The sequence below is a fragment of the Chiloscyllium punctatum genome, chromosome 4 (genome assembly GCF_047496795.1).
Source record: "Chiloscyllium punctatum isolate Juve2018m chromosome 4, sChiPun1.3, whole genome shotgun sequence".
In the NCBI taxonomy this organism is placed as follows: Eukaryota; Metazoa; Chordata; class Chondrichthyes; order Orectolobiformes; family Hemiscylliidae; genus Chiloscyllium; species Chiloscyllium punctatum.
In genome coordinates this window covers 2,829,407-2,852,722 of record NC_092742.1, presented here as the reverse complement: position 1 = coordinate 2,852,722, position 23,316 = coordinate 2,829,407, and the positions used below count along the sequence as shown (strand labels likewise).

Here is a 23,316-nt window from a genome sequence, read left to right as displayed (position 1 = left end):
TCTGAATATGACATTTGCTGGATATAGCATCAAGTAACCTTCTAATCAATGCCCTCCAACCCTGAACCTTTACTAATGATACAAATTAAGTCCAGCACAGATCCTTCACTCATCACAGCTTGCCAATGAGAAAATGTCTTAGTTATCCCTACTCTTTGCTTCCTGTATGTTAACTAACCCTCTATCCATGTTAGTAAACCATCCCCAACTCCATCAATCTTTCTCTTGCCCATCAGTCTATTGTCTGGCACCTTCACAAATACCTTTTTGAAATCCAAGTATACCACATCTACTGGTTGCCTTTTATCCACCACAGTAATTACATCCTCATGAAACTAACAGATTTGGTGAATTTGATTTCACTTTGTCAAACGTACTTGACTTTTCTAAGCTCATTGTTATGACTTCCTTATCACAACCAAGCCACTTGGTAATACAGTATAGAACTTGCTGGAAAACAGACATATTTTTGTCAAAGCCCTTCATCTGACACATCAGGACATTTCACAGGAATACTAACTCAAGAACAAAGTCAACATGCATACTGTAAGACAGGAGGGTACTGATTGTTAGAGTCATCACCATGGAGAATTAATAGGGAAATTAATGAGAGTAGGGAAGCAGAGACAGTCAGAAGCTATTAAAGTTAAGCTTAAGAAAGATTACTGACCATTATCCAATTTGAATTGAAACAGTACATTTCTTACAATCTGTGTTTATTTCATTTTGCAAAATATTTCTGCCAAGAATGTACAGTGCTGCTCATACACAACACAGTCTTTTCATTTGAATATGCTGTTACAGGTGGCAGGACAAGTTGAGACAGTGCTTAATAAAACATGCAATATCTTGGGCTTCATTAATAGAAGCATAAAGTACAAAAGAAATAAGCTATGCTGACCTTGTATAAGTCACTTTTTAGAATTCAGCTGGGGCGTTGTGTGTAGTTCTGGCACCACATTTCTGAAAGGATGTTAAAGTAGTGGAGAGAGTGGAAAGGTGATTTACAAAAATGGTTCCGGGAATGAGAAATGTTACAAATATGTAATGATATTTATGGACTGTGTGGAAAACTTGGAAGATATGGAACAGTTTGGTGATTTCTGTTTTGGAAAGGGTTTCATTGAGGAGAGTTGTGTGCTGTCAGCCACCTCCTGTTTGCAGAAACATCATGTGACTTCGTAGAAAACAGCTCTGCAAAGCTTGCAAAGAGATGAGATAGGGTTTATTGCCTTTCATAATGGAAAACCTCACTTTAAAAAGATCAGAGAGGCCATTATGTGAACTTACCTAGTGACAACTTCTACATTTGGAATTTTGTTTTACAAATCCAGGTAGAGACAGTAGACACCTCAGAAGCTGGAAGTCTCTCTCCTAGCATTATTTACTCAGTAGAAGTTCATTGAGTCATGCAGGACAGGTTCTTTGGCCCACCATGTCTATGCTGACCTACAAACATCAACCCATTTACCTGTAACTACTCATCCAGATGCTTAAATGTTGCAAGGGTCCCTGCCATCCCTATGCCCTCCTACACCCTTTGGGTGATGAATACTTTCATGTTCACTAAAACATCTAATATCTCCTCATTAATCCGAACATGCTCTAGAATTGCACCACCCCAACTGAAATCTGCACTGACAATGTCCTTCTTCACTATGAAGACAGATGAGAAGTATTCATTTAAGACTCACCCATGTCCACAGGCTCCATGTGCACAAGTTACCCCTTTGGTCTCTAATAGGTCCCATTCTTTTCCTGGTAATCCTCTTGTGCTTAATATACTTAGAGAACGTCTTGGGTTTTTCCTTAATCCCATTGGCCAAATATATTTCACGGCCCTTTTATGCTCTCTTCATTTCCACTTTAAGTAACTTCCTACACTATCACATTAGAACATTATTTCAATGAGCCAAAACATACTGCAGCACAGAGGAAGTAGGCACAGCAGAGGAAAATCACCTATACCGTGTATTCAAAAAGAATGGGTACCCAATGAACACAGTCCACCGATTTCTCAGCAACAAACCCAAACAAGCAGACAAAACACGCCCAGAAACCCTAGCCACTCTCCCCTACATCAAAGACACCTCAGAAATGACTGCCAGACTACTCAGACCTCTTGGCATCATGGTAGACCACAAACCCACCAACACACTAAAACAGCTAATGCACTTAAAAGATCCGATACGGACAACGAGCAAACCTATATTGGACAAACAGAAAGAAAACTAGCCACCAGGATACATGAATACCAACGAGCCACAAGACATGACCCAATCTCACTAATACCCTTACATACGGATGAGGAAGGACACCACTTCGACTGGGACAACACATCCATCCTAGGACAAATCAAACTGAGACATGCACAAGAATGCCTCGAAGCATGGCATTCCAACCGGAACTCTATCAACAAATACACTGACTTAGATCCCATTTACCATCCCCTGAGGAAAGGAACAGGAAATGACATCACCACAGGAAATGACATTACCAACTCAAGGAAACCTAAACACATAAATAGAAAGCAGGCCATACCACCAGTGCTTCACTGGAGGCTCACTGATGATGTTACCCAGCGTAGTGACGTGTCTGAAAATGAACCTACCACTCAGTGAGCAAACTTACATCCAGAACCTTATCCTGAGCTACAAATCTTCTCAAAACTAAGTTCCTACACTCTCTGGATTTTTGAAGGCCTCCCTTGTTTTTAATGTGTTGAAACTAACACATGCTTCTTTCTTTTTCTTTATCTTGCTCTCAAATGTTTCATTTATCAAACTCTCAAAATTTACTCAAACTCTCTTCCTGGGAACCTTATAAAAATTTCCAAATACCATTATTTCTGAAGACATTGTAAAACGTTAAGAGATCAACTGTGACCAATTTCCAAAAACTTGAACCCAAAGGTTGCTTGCCATCAGAAGTGAAGTTCCACCATCAGTCTACAGCTGTCCAGACTTCAACATTGTTGACAGGAAATCCAGTGGATGTCAGAAGTCACCACCCTCTATCCTTTGTTCCCAGACCCTTGGTTCACAGGGGGCCTTTTCCTCTTTTTGCTTTTTGTTTTATAAAACTGAGGTAAAAACAAGGACTGCAGATGCTGGAAGTCAGAGTCTAGACCAGAGTGGTCAGGAAAATCAATGTTTCGGGCAAAAGCCCTTCATCAGGAATCTGATTCCTGATGAAAGGCTTTTGCCTGAAAGGTCGATTTTCCTGCTCCTCGGATGCTGCCTAACCTGCTGTGCTTTTCCAGCACCACTCTGATCTAGACACTTGTCTTTTTGAGCTGTGTGACTGTGTTTGTGTGTGAGATTGGGGGAATATATATAGCTCATGAGTTAACCAGAGAATGAAGTCTGGTCAAAATAAACAGATTATTTTGAGTTCATTAAAGAAGCCTCCTGGATATACCTTCTTAAAAATATTTCCTCATCAACCTGTTCAGAGAACTATTACAGAGATGTATTACAGATCTCTGGAGCAAGGGACCAACTTGAACCCAAGTGTTCTTGCTCAGAGGAAGGATACTACCACTGTACCACAGGAACCCTTTGTGTGACCAGTGAGGTAGTGGAGCTTGATTGCACCTCCTGTACCAGCTGGAACATCATTTGGAAGCTCAGCGTGGGATCTTAGATGCAAACAACACAAAATTGAACATGGAGTAATAGAAATTGGTAAAGGATAAAAAGAGAGGCACCAGATTTCTCAGCAAATCAAAACAATATTGGAAATGGCTAGAACATTCTGACAGGTGCAGGAACTACCTGTGACTGCTTTACAATATTTAATGAAAGCTGGGCTGGTGAAATTGACAAAGCTGTGAAAGGTAGAGTTGCCTGCAAAGGTTAAGTAAGCTGAGACAGCTGAGGGTAACAATCAGGAGTAATAGAAATGTAAGGGACCAGTTGTTTCAGGAACCAAGTTATTGCAGTTAGTTGTGTCTGAGTTATCATTAAAGCAGATTCAACATGAAAAACTGAAGCATTTTGAAACAGAAAAGGAATTAGAAATGAAGAAACTTGGAAGTGAAGAAAAGAAGCAAGAAAGAGCATTTATAAATATGGGAGTAGAATTGCAAAAGAGAGAAAAACTGAAACTACTTCTGACATCTGTCCTATATCTATCACCCCTCAATTTTATAGCTTTAAATTGAAAAGGGATAGATATAGGACAGATGTCAGAAGTAGTTTCCTTACTCAGAGGGTAATAGCAGTGTAGAACGGCCTGCCTGCAACAGCAGTAGATTCACCAACTTTAAGGGCATTTCAATGGTCATTGGGTAAACATATGGATGATAATGGAATAGTGTAGGTTAGATAGGCTTCAGATTGGTTTTCACAGGGCAGTGCAACATCGAAGGCCAAAGGGCCTGTACTGCGCTGTAATGTTCTATGTTTCTATGTTCTGTGTGCTATGTTTCTATGTATATATGTTCAATGTTTCTATGTTGTATGTCCTATGTTTCTATGTTCCTATTTTCTGTTTCTATGTTCCATGTTTATATGTTCTATGTTTCTATGCTCTATGTTTCTATGTTCTATGCTTCTACACTCTATGTGTCTATGTTGTATGTCCTATGTTTCTATGTTCCTATTTTCTGTTTCTGTGTTACATGTTTCTATGTTCCATGTTTATATGTTCTATGTTTCTATGTTCTATGCTTCTACACTCTATGTGTCTATGTTGTATGTCCTATGTTTCTATGTTCCTATTTTCTGTTTCTGTGTTACATGTTTCTATGTTCCATGTTTATATGTTCTATGTTTCTATGTTCTATGCTTCTACACTCTATGTTTCTATGTTGTATATCCTATGTTTCTATGTTCTATGCTTCTACACTCTATGTTTCTATGTTGTATATCCTATGTTTCTATGTTCTATGCTTCTACACTCTATGTTTCTATGTTGTATGTCCTATGTTTCTATGTTCTATGCTTCTACACTCTATGTGTCTATGTTGTATGTCCTATGTTTCTATGTTCCTATTTTCTGTTTCTGTGTTACATGTTTCTATGTTCCATGTTTATATGTTCTATGTTTCTATGTTCTATGCTTCTACACTCTATGTTTCTATGTTGTATGTCCTATGTTTCTATGTGCTATGCTTCTACACTCTATGTGTCTATGTTGTATGTCCTATGTTTCTATGTTCTATGCTTCTACACTCTATGTTTCTATGTTGTATGTCCTATGTTTCTATGTTCTATGCTTCTACACTCTATGTGTCTATGTTGTATGTCCTATGTTTCTATGTTCTATGCTTCTACACTCTATGTTTCTATGTTGTATGTCCTATGTTTCTATGTTCTATGCTTCTACACTCTATGTTTCTATGTTGTATGTCCTATGTTTCTATGTGCTATGCTTCTATGTTCTGTTTCTATGAAAAACATACCAGCTTGAATGAGATGCCAGGTGCAGACGAATGTTCTGATGATGAGAAACCAAGCCATAAGCAAAAGTCCAAAAGCCTTGCTCAGGGCTGTGGATTAGATTACTTACAGTGTGGAAACAGGCCCTTCAGCCCAACAAGTCCACACCGACCCGCCGAAGCGCAACCCACCCATACCCCTAACCTAACACTACGGGCAATTTAGCATGGCCAATTCACCTGACCTGCACATCTTTGGATGTGGGAGGAAACCGGAGCACCCGGAGGAAACCCACACAGACACGGGGAGAACGTGCAAACTCCACACAGTCAGTCGCCTGAGGCGGGAATTGAACCCAGGTCTCTGGCGCTGTGAGGCAGCAGTGCTAACCACTGTGCCACCGTGCCATTTGGTTTGATAATGTAGCAAAGTAAAAAGGGTCATAGAGGCACAGGGATGTTCAGCATGAAAGCAAACGGGGCGACACAGTAACTCAGTGGTTAGCACTGCTGCCCCACAGCACCAGGGACACGGGTTCAATTCCTGACTCAGGTGACTGACTGTGTGGAGTTTGCACATTCTCCCCGTGTCTGTGTGGGTTTCCTCCGGGTGCTCTGGTTTTCTCCCACAGTCCAAGGATGTGCAAGTTAGGTGAATTGGCCATGCTAAATTACCCATTGTGTTCAGGGATGTGCAGGTTAGGTGCTTAATCAGGGGTAAATGTAGAGTAATAGGGTAGGGGAATGGGTCAAGGTGGGATACTCTTCAGAGGGTCAATGCGGACTTGGGCTGAACAGCCTGTTTCTACCCCGCAAGGTTTCTATGATTCTTCTATGAGAACCTTTGTTCCAACTCGTCCATACCCACCAGATATCCTAACCTAATCTAGTCCCATTTGCTAGCACTTGGCCCATATCCCTCCAAACCCTTCCTATTCATATACCCATCCAGATGCCTGTTAAATGTTGCAATTGTACCAGCCTCCACCACTTCCTCTAGCAGCTCATTCCATACACGTACCACCCTCTGCGTGAAAAAGTTGCCCCTTAGGCCCCTTTTATATCTTTCCCCTCTCGCCCTAAACCCTATGTCCTCTAATTCTGGCTCCGCTACCCCAGGGAAAAGAATTTGTCTATTTACCCTATCCATGCCCCTCATGATTTTATAAACCTCTATAAGGTCACCCCTCAGCCTCCAACGCTCCAGGGAAAACAGCTCCAGCCTGTTCAGTCTCTCCCTGTAGCTCAAATCCTCCAACCCTGGCAACATCCTTGTAAATCTTTTCTAAGCCCTTTCAAATTTCACAACATCCTTCCTAAATGAAGTGATTGAAGGTACCAGCAAAGTAGGTTGACATGAAGAGCTTGTGATATTCATGCATCACAATCTGAGGTTTATATGGGTTATGTCACTATTTTAAAAAGGTTATTCTGTGAGTTAATTGCTGATGCACACAGGCAAACATTTTGAAGCATGAGGATATAGCCTGGACACAACCACATTGAATTGGAAATGATAACGCAAACACCTTTAACCATTGGATATGGGTTTTGAGAGTGCATACCATGGATGTATTTCATGGGAATATTTCTCTCTTGGAGGAATTAAAAACATCACTTCTTCTAGAAATTAAATTTCATATTGAAGACTGGAGTTGCTTTCCTCACAGCAGAGAAGATTGAGATGTATAAAAGGATGAGGGGCATAAAAAGGATAAACAGGAATCCTGCGATAGGGTTAGGGTTAAGGTTAGAAACCCAAGATGGAGGGATCAGTGATGAGGGAGCATAGATTTAAGGTAAGGGGCAGAAAATTTAGAGAAGTGAGGAAAAAAATATTTCACCCAGAGGGTAGTGGGAATCTGGAACTCACTGCCTGTAAGGGGGCTGGAGTATTTAGATGTACACTTGCAATGCCAAGACATACAAGGCCATGGGCCAAGTGCTGGCAAATGGGATTAGAATAGTTAGGCAGCTGGCACACACAGTAATAGCTGATGATGAGCTGATCCATGAAATTAAACATTTTCCCCATTACTCCCATAAATGTCAAGAAATATGCAAGATGGGAGAATGAAAGGAAAACGAGGAATCAGGGAGGATCTAGTGGGACCCTCTTTAGGTCAGAAATGAAGGGGGGTGCTGAGATTGGAGCTGAACATAAAGACCTCAGTGTCTCACAAGAACATGAGAACTAGGAGCAGGAGGAGGCCATTCAGTCTGCTTGTGTCTACTCTGCCATTTGATATGATCATAGCTGATCCCACCTTGGCCTAAACTCCACGTTCCTGCCCTGGTCTCCATAACTCCTCAACGCATTACTAATTAAAAATCGGAATCTCCTTAAATTTACTCAATGTGAAGACAGATGCAAAATTATTGTTCAATGTCTCTGTTATTTCCCCATGATCTATAATATCTCCATTTCGAAGGTTGAACATTTACTTTAGCTACTCTCCTCCTTTTATTCACTTGTGAAACATTTCACAACCAGTTTTGAAATGTTCTGGATAGAACTCTTCTAATCAACTTTTGGTTATCCTTTGCTGGTTTATAAAACACTCCCCAATCTCAATGTTGTGACTATACTTTGCACTGGGCTCTTATTTAATCTAATATTGTCCTCAACTTTCCTGAATGTGCCTTTCCTGATGAGGTTTTGCTTTCATTGCAATGTATTTTTTGTGAACATTTTGAACAATTTCTTTAACCATTTTCCCACGGCCTACTAGCTGTGATGCACTTCAGTGTTTTTACCCAATCTTTGCCGGTTATCCCCTCATACCTCAATCACTGGTTTTAAGATTCTTGAAGAAAGTGAGGACTGCAGATGCTGGAAATCAGAGTCTAGATCAGAGTGGTGCTGGAAAAGCACAACAGATCAGGCAGCATCCGAGGGGCAGGAAAATCGACGTTTCGGGCATAAGCATCGTATCCTGATGAAGGGCTTATGCCCGAAACGTCGATTCTCCTGCTCCTCGGATGCTGCCCGACCTGCTGTGTTCTTCCAGCCCTACACTCAATTTTGATCTCCAACATCTGCAGTCCTCACTTTCTCCCAAAATAGTGTGATTCTTGTTAGTTTTGTAGCATAGTTTTGTGGGCGGCACGGTGGCACAGTGGTTAGCACTGCTGCCTCACAGCGCCAGAGACCCAGGTTCAATTCCCGCCTCAGGCGACTGACTGTGTGGAGTTTGCACATTCTCCCCGTGTCTGCGTGGGTTTCCTCCGGGTGCTCCAGTTTCCTCCCACAGTCCAAAGATGTGCAGGTCAGGTGAATTGGCCATGCTAAATTGCCCGTAGTGTTAGGTAAGGGGTAGATGTAGGGGTATGGGTGGGTTACGCTTCAGCGGGTCGGTGTGGACTTGTTGGGCCGAAGGGCCTGTTTCCACACTGTAAGTAATCTAATCTAATATTGGATTCTGTTGCAAAAATATTCTATAAACCCATCTTTGAGACCACTTTGGCCAGGTTTATTCATCCAGTTGATAAGAATCATAAATCCCCACAGTTGTTTTATTGTCTTTGCTAGAAACTTCGATTATATCTTGTTTTGTGGTGAAGTAACGTCCTGATAATGGTTAAGTTCTAACTGTCTCCTGGTTAATTCTGATGTGCCGTTTAAATTGTTTTTACTGCAGGCTCCAGGGCATGTTAATGGCTTGTTGGGAAATGGGTCCTTATCTTCAGATTGATCCTTTGTCCCCTTATGGCAAAAATAAATCTTCAAGGAAGCTCCCGCCCATCAGTCAGGATGGCCATGATATTCCGTTTGCGACACCTCAAACTAAACTGGACTTATTGAAATGTCAGATCCAACAGAAGCTGGAGCGAGAGAAACAGGTGAAGCTCATGGCCATTTACAAACAGCAGTATCAGGAAGCTCTGTATCGCCTTCGAACGACCTACCTCGTGGAAGCTCACTCGGGATCCTACAGAAATCCCGGAATCTCTGAGCAACTTTCAGCTGATGGGTCACATGTGCAATCACCAATGTCAGAGGATCAGGATTTAGGATGGACCCAGGTTACTCTTGGTCCACAAGGCAAAAGGAGCGCTGGCATTGACAGAGCTCACCCTCTGAGGCCCATCGATCGGAGACACTCAGGACTCAGCAACGTCTTAAACTTTGAAGGAGAGACTCCTGATTGGAGGAGTTTAATACACTTGGATGCCCCCATGTGGCCAGCTGTTACATTCAGACCATCACCACCTAAAGCACCAAGAAGCAAATGTCAGTCCAACTGGTCACAGTTAAGGAGCAGGGAGCGGGGTATGGAGCTGAGAACATCAGAAGATTCAACATCTCCAGTCCAACCGCATCAAAGGAGCAGCCAATGTAATAACTCAACCTTCAGTAAAGGGCTGGAAACCAGAGAGCTCAAAAACAGTCAGCAAAATGACAGAATCAACATCGATGTTGAGATTTCTAAGAAAGAGAGTCTTATTCAAGGAAGACTGAGGAAAATAGAAGAGGAACTGAGACTAATTCAGATGCAAAGAGATGAAACAGACGAAGAGATGGAAGATCAAAATATGGAGGAATCAATGACAGCAGAAAGAGGGGTTATGGAAAGAGAGAGATCAGAGAGAGAGATGGAGGGGTCCGGGAGAGAGAGATCAGAAAGAGAAAGAGAGAACTCAGGGAGAGAGAGTTCAGGGAGAGAGAGGTTGGTGAGAGCAAGAGAGAGGCCAGGGAGAGAAAGTGAGAGCTCAGGGAGAGAGTGGTCAGAGAGAGAAAGAGAGTGGTCAGGGAGAGAGAGATCAGAGAGAAAAAGAGAGAGATCAGGGAGAGAGAGGTCAGAGAGAGGAAGAGAGTGGTTAGGGAGAGAAAGTGAGAGCTCAGGGAGAGAGTGGTCAGAGAGAGGAAGGGAGTGGTCAGGAAGAGAAAGTGAGAGCTTGGGAAGAGAGAGGTCAGAAAGAGGAAGAGAGGGGTTAGGAAGAGAGTGGTCAGAGAGAGAACGAGAGAGCTCAGGGAGAGCACGGTCTGAGAGAGAGAGGGAGAGTTCAGGGAGAGAGAGGGAGAGTTCGGGGAGAGAGAGGTCAGAGAGAGAGAGGGCAAAAAGAGAAAGGACAGATAGAGAAAGGGAAGACAAAGAGAAAATGTTGGAATTAGAAAGAGAAGCAAAACACAGACAGAGAGATATAACAGAGAATGTAAAAGATGTTGATCATAGAACAACAAAAAGCAGCAATGAAAATTCATACAAGGTGAAAATTAGCAACCAATATAAAGGGAAGGAACTAACTGAAGACAGCTTTGATGGTGGCTCCTCAGATGAATACAGTGATCATTCAAATCCATTCGCAAATTATAAAGAGATTGCAAATGAAGAAAAGAATGACACAAAGGATGATACTGATCATACAGCACAATACAGTAACTCAGTAGAGAATGAGAGGACAGAGTGGGACGGACATTATTCGCCAGAGGAGAAAGCTCACTGTCCTTTCTGTGGCCGAAGGTTTGTTCTAGACCGCCTCGACACACATACGGAAATCTGTAAGAAAGTTTACAAACGCAAACGGAAAGTCTACGATTCAGCACAGAAGAGAGCGAAAGGAACTGATTTGGAGAATTACCAGTGCTCCCACAAGGTCATCCCAGCACCGGTAAGACAAGGGAAACTACTGAACCACCAGCCTGGATGTGGTTCATGGGTAATAGGCTCCTCTATCCAATCTTCACTCCAATTTCACTTCTAGGCAACTAGGATTCATTTGCAGGGGAGTTGGGAATCTGAACAAGCACCTTAACACTAATAGTGTCACAGGAAGGTGTCTCAGTGCTGTGGGGTTGGCACAGTTAAAGCAAGGATTAGCTGAAAAATGGATACAAAGGTATAGAAAGGCAAGGTAACGCTGGAAATAGGGAACAAAATATGAACTGAGTACATAAAGTCAAGAAAATAAGGGTTAGAAAATAGACAAGATGGAAGCTGCTAAGTGAAACAAAAACAAGAGTTAATATTTTTGAGTCTAGTGATCCTTCTTCAGAACTGGTCACTGGACCTGAAACGTTAGCTCTGTTTCTCTCCACAAATGCTGCTAGACTTGCTGAATTTCTCCAGCAATCTCTGGTTTTATTGCAGATCTTTAGCATCTGCAGTTCTTTGTTTCACCTTAGCTGTTCAGTGAATACTGTTAGACAATACCAGTACAAGGTCCATTGGGAATACGGAAGGGCTGAGTACACAAACAGCTGTCATAACTTAACTGGGAGGTAAAGGAGGACAGGACAAACCACAATATTCCAGATGGAATGGGTGGGGGGAGGAATAAGGAATGGAGGGCAGATTCAATCTGAGGTAAACAATTACAGTTGTAAGGATGGTTGATCTATTACAGGGTTCATCAAATGAGGAATCTGGGTTGAACTGGGGAGTATTAAAGGGGCAATCACTGCTGGGAATGTACTACTGACCCCCTCAACAGTCACAGGATACTAGCAAACCTGGAGGGAAATCTCTGAGAAGGACATGGTAACAAGGACAGCAATAGGAGGGACTTTGACCAGCCGAATATTAACAGGAATAAGGTCAGTATAAAAGGTGAGAGGGTACAGAATTCATGAGATGATCAGGAGAACATTTTGTAGTTAATCCCTCTCAAAACCAGCAAGAGGTGGTTTGTGACTTTGCTTTAGGGAATGAAGCTGGGTATCAATGGGAGAGCATTTCGGTAACAGTGAACATAATAACAACAATACCTTAGAAATTACAATAAATACTTGCCTAGCCATCCCACACAACGTTAAAAATTGGAAAAGGCAAATTTTACTAAAGTTGAGATGTAATTTTACAGAAGTGGGTTGGAAAAATCTATCCAAAAGTCAATCAAACCAGAGCAGTGGAACACATTGAGGAAGAAGCATTACCACAGAAATCATGGCAACATAATGGGTGCAAAGATTCCAATGGTGCCAATTCACCTCAGGACCTTTACACAAACCTTGATGAGAATTGTGTACAGGCCTCTAAGCAGTACTCAGGATGTGGGGAAGAAAATAAATCAGGAGATAGAAAAGGTATGGAAGAAAGACACTAGTGGGGACTGCAGTCTGCAGGTGGACTGAGAAAATCAGGTTGATAGCCTATCTGAAGAAAGAAAATTGTGGAATGTCTATATCATAGCTTTTTGGAGCAGCTTGTGGTAGAGTTCACTAAGAAACAGGCAGTTCTGGATTTGGTGCTGTTTAATGGGACAAACTTGATAAGGCAGCTTAAGGTGAAAGAATCCCGAGGGGGCAGAGACCATAATATTAAAGAACTCACCCTGCAGTTTGAGAGGGTGAACCTGGAATCGGATGTAACATATTACAATTGAGTAAAGGAACTACAAAGACATGAGAGAGGAGCTGGCCAGGGTTGATTGGAAGGGGAGCCAAGGAGGGAAGATGGTAGAACACCAATGGCAGGAGTTTCCGGGGGTAATTCAGTAGAAACAGCAGAGATTCATCCCAAGGAAGAAGAAACATATGAAGGGGAGGATGCGACAATCGTGGCCGACAAGGAAAGTCAGGGACAGCATTAAAACAAAAGAATAGGCATACAGTGTGGGGAAGATTAGTGGGAAGCCAGAGGAATTAGGAAGCCTTTAAATACCAGCAGAGGACCACTAAAAAAGCAGCAAGGGGGAGAAGATGAAATATGAGGGTTCAGAAAGATTTACAAAGATGTTGCCAGGGTTGGAGGGGTTGAGCTGTAGGGAGAGGTTGAATAGGGTGCGGCTGTTTTCCCTGGAGTGTTGGAGCCTGAGGGGTGACCTTATAGAAGTTTATAAAATCATGGGGGGCATCCAAAACTAGAAGGGATAGGGTTAAGGTAAGAGGGAAAGATTTAAAATGGACAACTTTTTTCACCCAGAGGGTGGTACGTGTATGGAATGAGCTGCCAGAGGAAGTGGTGGAGGCTGGTACAATTGCAACATTTAAAAGGCATTTGGATGGGTATATGAATAGGAAGGGTTTGGAGGGATATGGGCCCAAGTGCTGGCAAATGGGACAAGATTAACTTAGGATATCTTGTCAGCATGTATGAGTTGGACCAAAGAGTCTGTTTCTGTGCTGTACATCTCTATGACTCTCTGAAAACCCAAAGATGTTGTGTAAATATATAAACAGCAGCAGTAAGAGGCTTTGAAGGAGCTTAAAGGTAAAATATGTAAAAGACAGTCTTAGAGACATACAGCATAGAAAAGGCCTTTCAGTCCACTGTCTGCACTAACCTGCTGATACTCGTCACTCTGCCGCACATTGGGCTCATCGCCTTGAACTTCAAGAGCTCATCCAAGTATTGTTTAAAGGTTGTGAAGTTTCCCCTCCAAGGTGGGGCATTCAGGTTCCTATCATCCTGAAGGCTTTTCCCCAAAGCCTCTCTAAACCTCCTGCCTTTCACCTTAAAATTATGCCCCTTCTTACTTACTCTTCAACTAAGGGGAGCAGCTGCTTTCTATCCACTCTACCCATGCCCCTCATAATCTTATACACCTCTAATATATCATCTTTGAATCCTCTCCACTCTTAACAAAAACAACCTGAGCTGATCCACTCTCCCTTTATCGCTAAACTGCTCCATTCCCGGCAACATCCTGGAGAATCTCCTCTGCCCCCCCTCCTCCAGTGTAATCCCATCCTTCCTATAGTGTGGGGACCAGAACTGCCCACAGTACTCCAGCTGTGGCCTCACCAAAGTCCAGTACATCTCCAGCATCACCTCCCTGCTCTTACCATCTATACCTCAGCTGATAAAGGCAAGTATCCCATACACCTTCTTAACTACCCCATGAACCTATCTTGCTGCCTTCAGGGATCTGTGGACAAACTCCCCAAGATCTCCATGTTCCTCTGAGCTTCCTAGTGTCCAGTCATTCTCCTTTGTTTTGTTATTTCTTCCAAAGTGCAGCACCTCATATTTATCAGGGTTAAACTCCATCTGCAACTGATCTGCCTGTGTGACCAATCATTTTTATCCTCCTGTAACCAAAGATCATCTTCACTATCAATTATTTCGCCAATCTTCATTACATTCGCAAACGTGGTTATCATCTCCTCCCCAAACCATATCACAAATGGTAAGGGACCCTGCACTGATACCTATGGTGTGCCCCTGCTCCAGTCACACAAACAACCTTCTATCACCAACCACTGGCTCCAGTTTGGATCTAACTTGCCAAGTTACTGCGAATCCTATGGGGTTTTACCTTCTTTATCAGATATCCGTGTGGCAGCCTGTCAAAGGCCTTGCTGAAATCCACACAAACCACATCAACTGCACGACTTACATCCACACACCTGTCACCTCCTAGAAAAAGTCAAATTTATGAAATAGTAAAGAAGAAATTTATACACTGTGGGAAAGTGTTTCCATGGTGGCACAGTGGTTAGCATTGCTGCCTCACAGCGCCAGAGACCCAGGTTCAATTCCCACCTCAGGTGACTGACTGTGTGGAGTTTGCACATTCTCCCCGTGTCTGCGTGGGTTTCCTCCGGATGCTCCAGTTTCCTCCCACAGTTCGAATAAAAATGTGCAGGTTAGGGTGAATTGGTCATGCTATATTGCCTGTAGTGTTAGATGCAGGGATAAATGTAGGGGAATGCCCTTCGGCGGGTCAGTGTGGACTTGTTGGGCCGCAGGGCTGTTTCCACACTGTAAGTAATCTAATCTAATCTAAACAGAACAGTACCCTTGTGTAATCTACTGTCAAGCACATACCCAGTCACACAGTACCCCAGTGTTATACAGTGAGTGATATCCACCGTACCCCAGTGTTATACAGTGAGAGTGATATCCACCGTACTCCAGTGTTATACAGTGAGGTCTATATCCCCCATACCCCAGTGTTATACAGTGAGGTCTGTATCCACCATACCCCAGTGTTATACAGTGAGGTCTATATCCACCGTACTCCAGTGTTATACAGTGAGGTCTATATCCCCCATACCCCAGTGTTATACAGTGAGGTCTATATCCCCCATACCCCAGTGTTATACAGTGAAGTCTATATCCCCCATACCCCAGTGTTATACAGTGAGGGTGATATCCCCCGTACCCCAGTGTTAAACAGTGAGGTCTATATCCACCATACCCCAGTGTTATACAGTGAGGTCTATATCCCCCATACCCCAGTGTTATACAGTGAGGTCTATATCCACTGTACCCCAGTGTTATACAGTGAGGTCTATATCCCCCATACCCCAGTGTTATACAGTGAGGTCTATATCCACCATACCCCAGTGTTATACAGTGAGGTCTATATCCACCGTACTCCAGTGTTATACAGTGAGGTCTATATCACCCGTACACCAGTGTTATACAGTGAAGTCTATATCCCCCATACCCCAGTATTATACAGTGAGGTCTATATCCACTGTACCCCAGTGTTATACAGTGAGGTCTATATCCACTGTACCCCAGTGTTATACAGTGAGGTCTATATCCACCATACCCCAGTGTTATACAGTGAGGTCTATATCCCCCATAACCCAGTGTTACACAGTGAGGTCTATATCCACTGTACCCCAGTGTTATACAGTGAGGTCTATATCCACCATACCCCAGTGTTATACAGTGAGGTCTATATCCCCCATACCCCAGTGTTACACAGTGAGGTCTATATCCACTGTACCCCAATGTTATACAGTGAGGTCTATATCCCCCATACCCCAGTGTTATACAGTGAAGTCTATATCCCCCATACCCCAGTGTTATACAGTGAGGGTGATATCCCCCGTACCCCAGTGTTAAACAGTGAGGTCTATATCCACCATACCCCAGTGTTATACAGTGAGGTCTATATCCCCCATACCCCAGTGTTATACAGTGAGGTCTATATTCACCATACCCAAGTGTTATACAGTGAGGTCTATATCCCCCATACCCCAGTGTTATACAGTGAGGTCTATATCCACCATACCCCAGTGTTATACAGTGAGGTCTATATCCACCGTACTCCAGTGTTATACAGTGAGGTCTATATCACCCGTACACCAGTGTTATACAGTGAAGTCTATATCCCCCATACCCCAGTATTATACAGTGAGGTCTATATCCACTGTACCCCAGTGTTATACAGTGAGGTCTATATCCACTGTACCCCAGTGTTATACAGTGAGGTCTATATCCACCATACCCCAGTGTTATACAGTGTGGTCTATATCCCCCATAACCCAGTGTTACACAGTGAGGTCTATATCCACTGTACCCCAGTGTTATACAGTGAGGTCTTTATCCACCATACCCCAGTGTTATACAGTGAGGTCTATATCCCCCATACCCCAGTGTTACACAGTGAGGTCTATATCCACTGTACCCCAATGTTATACAGTGAGGTCTATATCCACCGTACCCCAGTGTTATACAGTGAGGCCTATATCCACCGTACCCCAGTGTTATACAGTGAGGGTGATATCCCCCGTACCCCAGTGTTAAACAGTGAGGTCTATATCCACCATACCCCAGTGTTATACAGTGAGGTCTATATCCCACATACCCCAGTGTTATACAGTGAGGTCTATATCCACCGTACCCCAGTGTTATACAGTGAGGTCTATATCCACCATACCCCAGTGTTATACAGTGAGGTCTATATCCACCGTACTCCAGTGTTATACAGTGAGGTCTATATCCCCCGTACCCCAGTGTTATACAGTGAGGTCTATATCCACCATACCCCAGTGTTACACAGTGAGGTCTATATCCACCGTACCCCAGTGTTATACAGTGAGGTCTATATCCACCATACCCCAGTGTTATACAGTGAGGTCTATATCCACTGTACCCCAGTGTTATACAGTGAGGTCTATATCCACTGTACCCCAGTGTTATACAGTGAGGTCTATATCCACTGTACCCCAGTGTTATACAGTGAGGTCTATATCCACCATACCCCAGTGTTATACAGTGAGGTCTATATCCCCATACCCCAGTGTTACACAGTGAGGTCTATATCCACTGTACCCCAATGTTATACAGTGAGGTCTATATCCACCGTACCCCAGTGTTATACAGTGAGGGTGATATCCCCCGTACCCCAGTGTTAAACAGTGAGGTCTATATCCACCATACCCCAGTGTTATACAGTGATGTCTATATCCCCCATACCCCAGTGTTATACAGTGAGGTCTATATCCACCATACCCCAGTGTTATACAGTGAGGTCCATATCCCCCTACCCCAGTGTTATACAGTGAGGTCTATATCCACCGTACTCCAGTGTTATACAGTGAGGTCTATATCCTCTGTACCCCAGTGTTATACAGTGATGTCTATATCCCCCATACCCCAGTATTATACATGAGGTCTATATCCACTGTACCCCAGTGTTATACAGTGGGGTCTATATCCACTGTACCCCAGTGTTATACAGTGAGGTCTATATCCACCATACCCCAGTGTTATACAGCGAGGGTTATATCCCCCATACCCCAGTGTTACACAGTGAGGTCTAAATCCACTGTACCCCAATGTTATACAGTGAGGTCTATATCCCCCGTACCCCAGTGTTATACAGTGAGGGTGATATCCCCCGTACCCCAGTGTTAAACAGTGAGGTCTATATCCACCATACCCCAGTGTTATACAGTGAGGTCTATATCCACCATACCCCAGTGTTATACAGTGAGGTCTATATCCACCGTACCCCAGTGTTATACAGTGAGGTCTATATCCACCATACCCCAGTGTTATACAGTGAGGTCTATATCCACTGTACCCGTGTTATACAGTGAGGTCTATATCCACTGTACCCCAGTGTTATACAGTGAGGTCTATATCCACTGTACCCCAGTGTTATACAGTGAGGTCTATATCCCCCATACCCCAGTGTTACACAGTGAGGTCTATATCCACCGTACCCCAGTGTTATACAGTGAGGTCTATATCCACCGTACCCCAGTGTTATACAGTGAGGGTGATATCCCCTATACCCCAGTGTTAAACAGTGAGGTCTATATCCACCATAACCCAGTGTTATAAAGTGAGGTCTATATCCACCGTTCCCCAGTGTTATACAGCGAGGTCTATATACACCATACCCCCAGTGTTATACAGTGAGGGTGATATCCACCATACCCCAACGTTATACAGTGAGGGTTATATGCCCCGTACCCCAGTGTTATATAGTGAGGGTTATATCCACCATTCCCCAGTGTTATATAGTGAGGGTGATATCCACAATACCCCAATGTTATACAGTGAGGGTTATATCCACCGTATCCCAGTGTTATACAGTGAGGGTTATATCCACCGTATCCCAGTGTTATACAGTGAGGGTGATATCCACCATACCCCACTGTTATACAGTGAGGGTGATATCCACCATACCCCAGTGTTATACAGCGAGGGTTATATGCCCCATACCTCAGTGTTATACAGCGAGGGTTATATCTACCATACCCCAGTGTTATACAGTGAGGGTTATATCCATCATACCTCAGTGTTATACAGCGAGGGTTATATGCCCTGTACCCCAGTGTTATACAATGAGGGTTATATGCCCCGTACCCCAGTGTTATACAGCGAGGGTTATATGCCCCATACCCCAGTGTTATACAATGAGGGTTATATGCCCCGTACCCCAGTGTTATACAGCGAGGGTTATATGCCCCGTACCCCAGTGTTATACAATGAGGGTTATATGCCCCGTACCCCAGTGTTATACAGCGAGGGTTATATGCCCCGTACCCCAGTGTTATACAGTGAGGGTTATATGCCCCGTACCCCAGTGTTATACAGCGAGGGTTATATGCCCCGTACCCCAGTGTTATACAGTGAGGGTTATATCCATCATACCCCAGTGTTATACAGCGAGGGTTATATCCACCATACCCCAGTGTTATACAGTGAGGGTTATATCCATCATACCCCAGTGTTATACAGCGAGGGTTATATCCACCATACCCCAGTGTTATACAGTGAGGGTTATATCCATCATACCCCAGTGTTATACAGTGAGGGTTATATCCATCATACCCCAGTGTTATACAGCGAGGGTTATATCCATCATACCTCAGTGTTATACAGCGAGGGTTATATCCATCATACCCCAGTGTTATACAATGAGGGTTATATCCATCATACCCCAGTGTTATACAGCGAGGGTTATATCCACCATACCCCAGTGTTATACAGTGAGGGTTATATCCATCATACCCCAGTGTTATACAGTGAGGGTTATATCCATCATACCCCAGTGTTATACAGCGAGGGTTATATCCACCATACCCCAGTGTTATACAGCGAGGGTTATATCCACCATACCCCAGTGTTATACAGCGAGGGTTATATCCACCATACCCCAGTGTTATACAGTGAGGGTTATATCCATCATACCTCAGTGTTATACAGCGAGGGTTATATCCATCATACCCCAGTGTTATACAGCGAGGGTTATATCCACCATACCCCAGTGTTATACAGTGAGGGTTATATCCATCATACCCCAGTGTTATACAGCGAGGGTTATATCCATCATACCTCAGTGTTATACAGAGCATCCATTCCTCCCTCCAATGGCAATGGTTTAGGGTGGTGGGTTTTGCCTGAAATGTTGTTTGTGACTCTCACTGTTGCTTTTTCCCCTCCACATTGCTCGTGTGTCTAACTGCAAAGAGAGTGAACTGGAAGGTGAGGCATGATGCTTTCATCCGCATGCTGCATGCGGCCCAGCAAGCTGAACTGGAAATATATCGTGGGAAGAAGCAAGCAATTGCAGCAGCCTCCCCTTCTGTCAACTCCGACTACGTCCAGTGTCCACACTGCAGCCGTCGCTTTGAACCCAACGTGGCCCAGAGTCACATCCCCAAGTGTAAAACACTGAGGAGCCGACCAACTCCACCCAAGAGGTAACTCAGCTGATCCACTGCTGGAGGCTGCAACATCTGAAGAGAGCAGAGAGTGAGGGGTTGAACTGGACTGTGGGCGCGAGATCAAGGGGAGAGGGTGTAGGGCAGAGTTTATCATATTCTATCTGGCTCATTTCTTTACATAAATAAAATAAGAATTATCATGTGAAAAATGCATCAGGAAGTGAATAGTCTTTTCAAACTGAAACCTCTTTTCAGAAAACACTCACACATGGATAATTAATCGGTCGTATTGATCAGAGGTGATCAAAGCTCTGAGACCTGGCAGAGGTTAATGTAACGCTCTGAATTCAGACACTAAAACACAAGGCAGAAGGTGGCCCCTGGTCACCATACCACAGACCAATCACTCCTTGTTACCCACTAAATCTTCATACACAGCCCCCCGGCTCCAGCTTATCTGCAGCTCAGTTTTCCCACGGCCAGAACACACGACTGTGTAAATGACACTTACAGTGAGGGTCAGTTTACTTGCTTTGCAAAACAGCAGCAATCCTTCAACAACATTGTTTTAAAAAAAGTCCTTTTCATATTTCAATCCACAATCAAAAGTAGAGATATTTGAAAAAACAGCCTTTACAGTGTCCCCATTAAACATTCCCAGGACAGAAACAGCATCGGCTTAGAGATAAAGTAAAGCTCCCTCTACACTTTTGAACTGAAAGTAAAGTTCACTCCACACTGTCCGCACCATGGCAGAGAAACAACGTGGGCTTAGATAGAAACATTGAAACACACAGAAAGTAGCTGCAGGAATAGGCCATTCGGCCCTTCGAGCATGCACCACCATTCAATATGATCATGGCTGATCATGCAATCTCAGTGTCACGTTCTCACTTTCTCTCCATACCCCTTGATCCATTCAATTCCTGTGACACCCAATTAGTTACAGGTTGCCATCCTGAAAATGCCTCCCTTATCCCAACTCTGCCTTCTGTCAGCTCACCAATCCTCTGCCAGTGATTACTTGCTATGTGCACCATCATCGGTACTCATTAAATAACCAAATGTATGTTACATTACTAAACACCTTTCCAAAATCCACTACAGACCCTTCACTTATCCTGCTTGTTACCTCCTCAAAGAATTTTAGTAAAATTGTCAATCATGATGTCAACTTTATGAAGCTATGCTGACTTTAACTTGAGAAACAAACTTGCAAGGAGATCTCAGCTATCTGTAATAATAATAGGGTAGTTATGGTAGGGGATTTTAACTTTCCAAACATCGACTGGGACTGCCATAGTGTTAAATGTTTAGATGGAGAAGAATTTGTTAAGTGTGTACAAGACAATTTTCTGATTCAACATGTGGATGTACCTATGAGAGAAGGTGCAAAACTTGACCTACTCTTGGGAAATAAGGCAGGGCAGGTGACTGAGGTGTCAGTGGGGGAGCACTTTGGGGCCAGCGACCATAATTCTATTTGTTTTAAAATTGTGATGGAAAAGGATAGACCAGATCTAAAAGTTGAAGTTCTAAATTGGAGAAAGGCCAATTTTGACGGTATTAGGCAAGAACTTTCAAAAGCTGATTGGAGGCAGATGTTCGCAGGTAAGGGACGGCTGGAAAATAGGAAACCTTCAGAAATGAGATAACAAGAATCCAGAGAAAGTATATTCCTGTCAGGGTGAAAAGGAAGGCTGGTAGTTATAGGGAATGCTGGATGACTAAAGAAATTGAGGGTTTGGTCAAGAAAAAGGAAGCACATGTCAGGTACAGACAGGATAGATCGAGTGAATCCTTAGCAGAGTATAAAGGCAGTAGGAGTATACTTAAGAGGGAAATCAGGAGGGAATAAAGGGGACATGAGATAGCTTTGGCAAATAGAATTAAGGAGAATCAAAAGGGTAACTAGGGAGAGAATAGGGCCCCTCAAAGGTCAGCAAGGCAGCCTTTGTGTGGATCCACAGAAAATGGGGGAGATACTAAATGAATATTTTGCATCAGTATTTACTGTGGAAAAGGATATGGGAGATATAGACTGTAAGGAAATAGATGGTGACATCTTGCAAAATGTCCAGATTACAGAGGAGGAAATGCTGGATGTCTTGAAATGGTTAAAGGTGGATAAAGCCCCAGGACCTGATCAGGTGAACCCTAGAACTCTGTGGGAAGCTAGAGAAGTGATTGCTGGGCCTCTTGCTGAAATATTTGTATCATCGATTGTCACAGGTGAGGTGGCGGAAGACTGGGGTTGGCAAACGTGGTGCCACTGTTTAAGAAGGGCGGTAAAGACAAGCCAGGGAACTATAGACCGGTGAGCCTGACCTCGGTGGTGGGCAAGTTGTTGGAGGGAATCCTGAGGGACAGGATGTACATGTATTTGGAAAGGCAAGGACTGATTTGGGATAGTCAACATGGCTTTGTGCGTGGGAAATCATGTCTCACAAACTTGATTGAGTTTTTTAAAGAAGATTGATGAGGGCAGAGCAGTAGATGTGATCTATATGGACATCACCAAGGCATTCGACAAGGTTCCCCAAGAGAGACAGATTAGCAAGGTTAGATCTCATGGAATACAGGGAGATCTAGCCATTTGGATATAGAACTGGCTCAAAGGTAGAAGACAAAGTGTTGTTTTTCAGAGTGGAGGCCTGTGACCAGTGGAGTGCCACAAGGATCGGTGCTGGGCCCTCTACTTTTTGTCATTTATATAAATGATTTGGATGCGAGCATAAGAGGTACAGTTAGTAAGTTTGCAGATGACACCAAAATTGGACAGCGAAGAGAGTTACCTCAGATTACAACAGGATCTGGACCAGATGGGCCAATGGGCTGAGAAGTGGCAGATGGAGTTTAATTCAGATAAATGCGAGGTGCTGCATTTTGGGAAAGCAAATCTTAGCAGGACTTATACACTTAATGGTAAGGTCCTAGGGAGTGTTGCTGAACAAAGAGACCTTGGAGTGCAGGTTCATAGCTCCTTGAAAGTGGAGTCGCAGGTAGATAGGATAGTGAAGAAGGCGTTTGGTATGCTTTCCTTTATTGGTCAGAATATTGAGTACGGGAATTGGGAGATCATGTTGTGGCTGTACAGGACATTGGTTAGGCCACTGTTGGAATATTG

General features: G+C 43.4%; 1 protein-coding gene across 1 annotated transcript in view; it reads left to right on the top strand.

The window, feature by feature from the left end:
• The window catches only part of LOC140476035 (uncharacterized), a 34,228-nt gene extending 13,879 nt beyond the window's left edge, over positions 1 to 20,349 (top strand). Inside the window, exons 2-3 of the mRNA XM_072567965.1 lie at positions 9,025 to 10,996; positions 19,993 to 20,349. Of these exons, the coding sequence (XP_072424066.1) occupies positions 9,035 to 10,996; positions 19,993 to 20,229 (2,199 nt within the window). The 5' untranslated portion in view covers positions 9,025 to 9,034 and the 3' untranslated portion in view covers positions 20,230 to 20,349. The remainder of the gene's footprint in view (positions 1 to 9,024; positions 10,997 to 19,992) is intronic.
• Positions 20,350 to 23,316: the final 2,967 nt, after the last annotated feature.